Here is a 3,616-nt window from a genome sequence, read left to right as displayed (position 1 = left end):
AGCGTGTGTGTGTGTGTGTGTGTGTGTGTGTGTGTGTGTGTGTGTGTGACAGAAAAGAACTCATCTTGGTTTGGGGCTTTATTGACCAAGCTTTTTTATACCTCTTGAGGAAAAGATAATAAATTAGAAGCACAAACACTGAGGCAAGGCAGACTGGACTAGGGTACAGCTCAGAGGCAGAATGGCCTTGCCTAGCGGAAGTGAAGCCCTGGTTTTGATCGATCCAGGCATAGATCAAACAAATGTGATTGCATCTCACTCACTGAGGGCTACCAGAAAAGTTAGTGGTGAGAGAGGAAGGCTTCATCCAACTGGGAGTCGGACATAAATTCCTAAGACAGAAATGACTTGTTCTGTCCCCGGTGAGTCATCTGCCTTTTGTCACAACCTTCAAGTTAACATGTGGCCAGGAAGGAATGGGAAACTCTCAGTGCACACGGTACACACAATACACTTGGATACTCCCTCTTGTGCATTTATCTTACATATGTTTGATTCCTTTGCAGAAGAATCCTCACTTAATAATGAATGTCAAAGACTGCATTCCAGATGTCCTTGAAGTTATAAACAAAGCAGAAGGCAGCAAGCCACAGTGTGTAGGCTCTGGGAAACTTCACACTGAAGATATCCCCAGCAAGCCTCCATCTGTGCCAATAGAAAAGGATTCCTCTGGCCCTGTGCCCTGCGTCTTCTTTGAGAATTTTACTTATGATCAGTCAGCTTTTGATTCTGGTTCCCGTGGCCTCATTCCAGGACCCCTAACAGACACAGCACACCAACTTGGACTATTGGCCCCACCTAACAAGTTACAGAATGTATTAGAAAGCAACTACATGAAGTCCCTGGTCGAAAGTCCGACTGAAGAAACTAGCTTGATTTATGTGTCCCAGCTGGCTTCACCCATGTGTGGAGAGAAGGACAGGCTTGCTATGAATCCACCCATGCCAGTGCATGGCTCAGAGTATAAAAAGCAAATGGCAGTTCCAGGGAGCCTCACATCACCTTCTCTGAAGGAGAATAACAACTTGACCTCAATGATCCTCTTAGGCCAAGGCGAACAGTAAGGACTAAGCAGCACCAATGCACTCCACACACTACAGGCACTTTGGGGGATGTAGCTGGGGGGTACCATGCTAACACCACATGCCCTGGCCTTTGGTTCCAGGGGGCTGAGGCAGGGGCTCATTATCTCCAGTACTGATTTATCAACGATCACTACAGACTGACAGATTGAAGACCAGAACTATACAATACGGTATCCACCCTGCAGGCTTCCTTAGAAATGGCAGGATCCCGGAGCATGCTGACCTTGCTATTATTTGATGCAGGTTCACTCTTATTGAGATAGCCCTGAGCTTGCCATAGGGTATAGTCATTTCACAGAGCCTACCTCCTCAAAAGTGCACGAAGGTGTGGTCTCAGGATTTTGGTTTGCAGTGAGAAAACATCTTCATGTAAACTTAACCTCATGCTTAATAGTTTATGGGTAAATAAAACAAGTGGGTCAGATGTTTTGATGAATGCCACAAGAGACTGGTTACTTTTAGTGTGTAGATTTATTATACTTAATAGAAAGGTTACACACTAGATTTTGGCCATACCTTGAAATGAGAACTTGCAATGATAAAGTAAAAAGAACTGTCTTCATGTCTACACTGAAACTAACCAATCAGATGTGCGAATGGACAGGAGACTCTTCACAGGTCTCCTGCTGACTAGCTTACTGCAGTAAAACAGGATTGCAGTGAGCTCGAGACTTGCTGTCCATGTGACTGCACCCTGTTCAATAGACTCCAATCTTCCTCTTTAGTTTTTACTACCTCAGAACAGAAAAAAAAAAAAAAGGACATTTCATTGAGTGATGCCTTTTACATATAATAAACTCCACCCCCTGGTCCCCAAGCTGTATCTAAATGACCTATTTCATGAGCTAATCTCTGCTCTTTACACTCTTGGTTGTCTGGTGCAAGAGAAGTCTCTCTCACATTCCTGTTGTGCTAAAATATTATAGCCCCAGTACTGGGTATGGTTTAGCTAGAACTTTAAACTGTAGAAGTCAGTTGTGTTGGACCTAAAGCATGTCTTTTGACAAAATACACTTGGTTCTAACTGTGGGTTCCACATCAAGATTCAACCAAGCTCAGAAAGAAGATATTCAGAAAAAAAAATTGTCTGTACTAAATTCATAAATTTTTCTTGTTATTCCTTAAATAAGGTATTAACAATTTATATAGCACTTACACACATCAGGTATTAGGCCACAGCATGGAGGAATACTCACTGTATACAATGCTATTTTTAGGTTAAGGCCTGAACTTCTGCTGATTTCAGTAACAGCACAGCTCCTGCAATCAAGTCCTGGAAAGTACCCTAAAGGAATGACTCTATGTAACAGCTGAACACATATGTTGGTTCCTTCCTCTTAATGCTTGTCACATTGCAGAAAAAGGTAGAGAGGTGTTCCTTGTGTGGTTAGCTAAGTGTAGTAGCAATGATGACTTTGTGCATATGTGTGGCTGTTAAATGCATGTGCTATGGCATGTGGCTATAGAACATAATAACAGCAAGCACAAATGTTCTACACAAGCTGTCCAATCTTCTCTTTATAGAATATCAAGCCTTTGCTAGAAAACATGGCTACAGCCTAACCTAGGACCAGGCAGTATCTTGAATAGTTGAGGTGGAGAAGACTGCTCAGTATTGCAAATACCCTGTTTACGTTTTCCTGTCAATGGATTTCTCAGTGGAAACTTGCACCCAGAAATGTTAATGACATTGATTTGTGATACTTCTTTCATTTCAATTTTGTTTAAAAAATAATCCACAAAACATTATTTTTGTTGTTTCAATAAAGTCCAAATTAAAACATTTCACGATCGCATAGTTTTAATTTCCTTTACAGAGTAAAAACTTAACAGTTATTGAGTATAGCCAATAAAAAAAAAAAAACAAAAAAAAAAACCCCATCACTTCACAAACTTAACAAAAATGTAAATTGACCCCTTCGACCTAAAAAGCATCTGTTCAGCACACATCTGTGTTCAGAAGCACACCACACTCCCTCCTTCCTTCCTATGGTCCCCTTCCTATGTCTGTGTTCCAGTCCTCATCCCAAGGGCAACAGAAGATTCACACCAGACTCTGAGACAAAGGGTTATTTTGCTGAGTCTGGGTTATTTCATGTAACATAATGATCTCCGGTTCCATCCATTTCCCTGCAAGTGTCATACAAGTTAGAGCTGAATAGAATCCAATGTGAACATGTTCCCACTTCTTTATCCATCTGTTGATGACTCTTTAGGCTAGTTCCCTAGCCTATTGTAAACAGCCTAGTCTAGCTATTGTGAACAGAGCAGTGATGAACACAGATATGCAAATATTTCTTTACTATGCTGAGTTATGTATCTGCCAATAGGTGTACATGAAGAAGTGATATGTTTGGGTCTGTTGGTAGTTTAAAGGAAATACCACACTGATAGCCATAGTCGCTGTAGCTGTCTACCACTGCAAAAAGGTTCCTCTACTCCACATCCTCATCAACATGTTTTCTCTATAGCAAAAATTCCTGGCTTGGGCTGGAATCCCAAAGCTCTTAATTTGCCTTGTACTGATGGCT

General features: G+C 41.5%; 1 protein-coding gene across 3 annotated transcripts in view; it reads left to right on the top strand.

Annotated features, from left to right (window-relative positions):
- Positions 1 to 2,868, top strand: part of Osmr (oncostatin M receptor) — a 75,307-nt gene extending 72,439 nt beyond the window's left edge. For all 3 annotated transcript variants that reach the window (XM_031360353.1, XM_031360351.1, XM_031360352.1), the window contains one exon: positions 507 to 2,868. In XM_031360353.1, the coding sequence (XP_031216213.1) occupies positions 507 to 1,064 (558 nt within the window). In that variant the 3' untranslated portion in view covers positions 1,065 to 2,868. The remainder of the gene's footprint in view (positions 1 to 506) is intronic.
- Positions 2,869 to 3,616: the final 748 nt, after the last annotated feature.

Source organism: Mastomys coucha, unplaced genomic scaffold, assembly GCF_008632895.1.
Source record: "Mastomys coucha isolate ucsf_1 unplaced genomic scaffold, UCSF_Mcou_1 pScaffold8, whole genome shotgun sequence".
Lineage (NCBI taxonomy): Eukaryota > Metazoa > Chordata > Mammalia > Rodentia > Muridae > Mastomys > Mastomys coucha.
The sequence above is the reverse complement of the archived record's forward strand: the minus strand, read 5'-3'. Positions and strand labels throughout refer to the sequence as shown.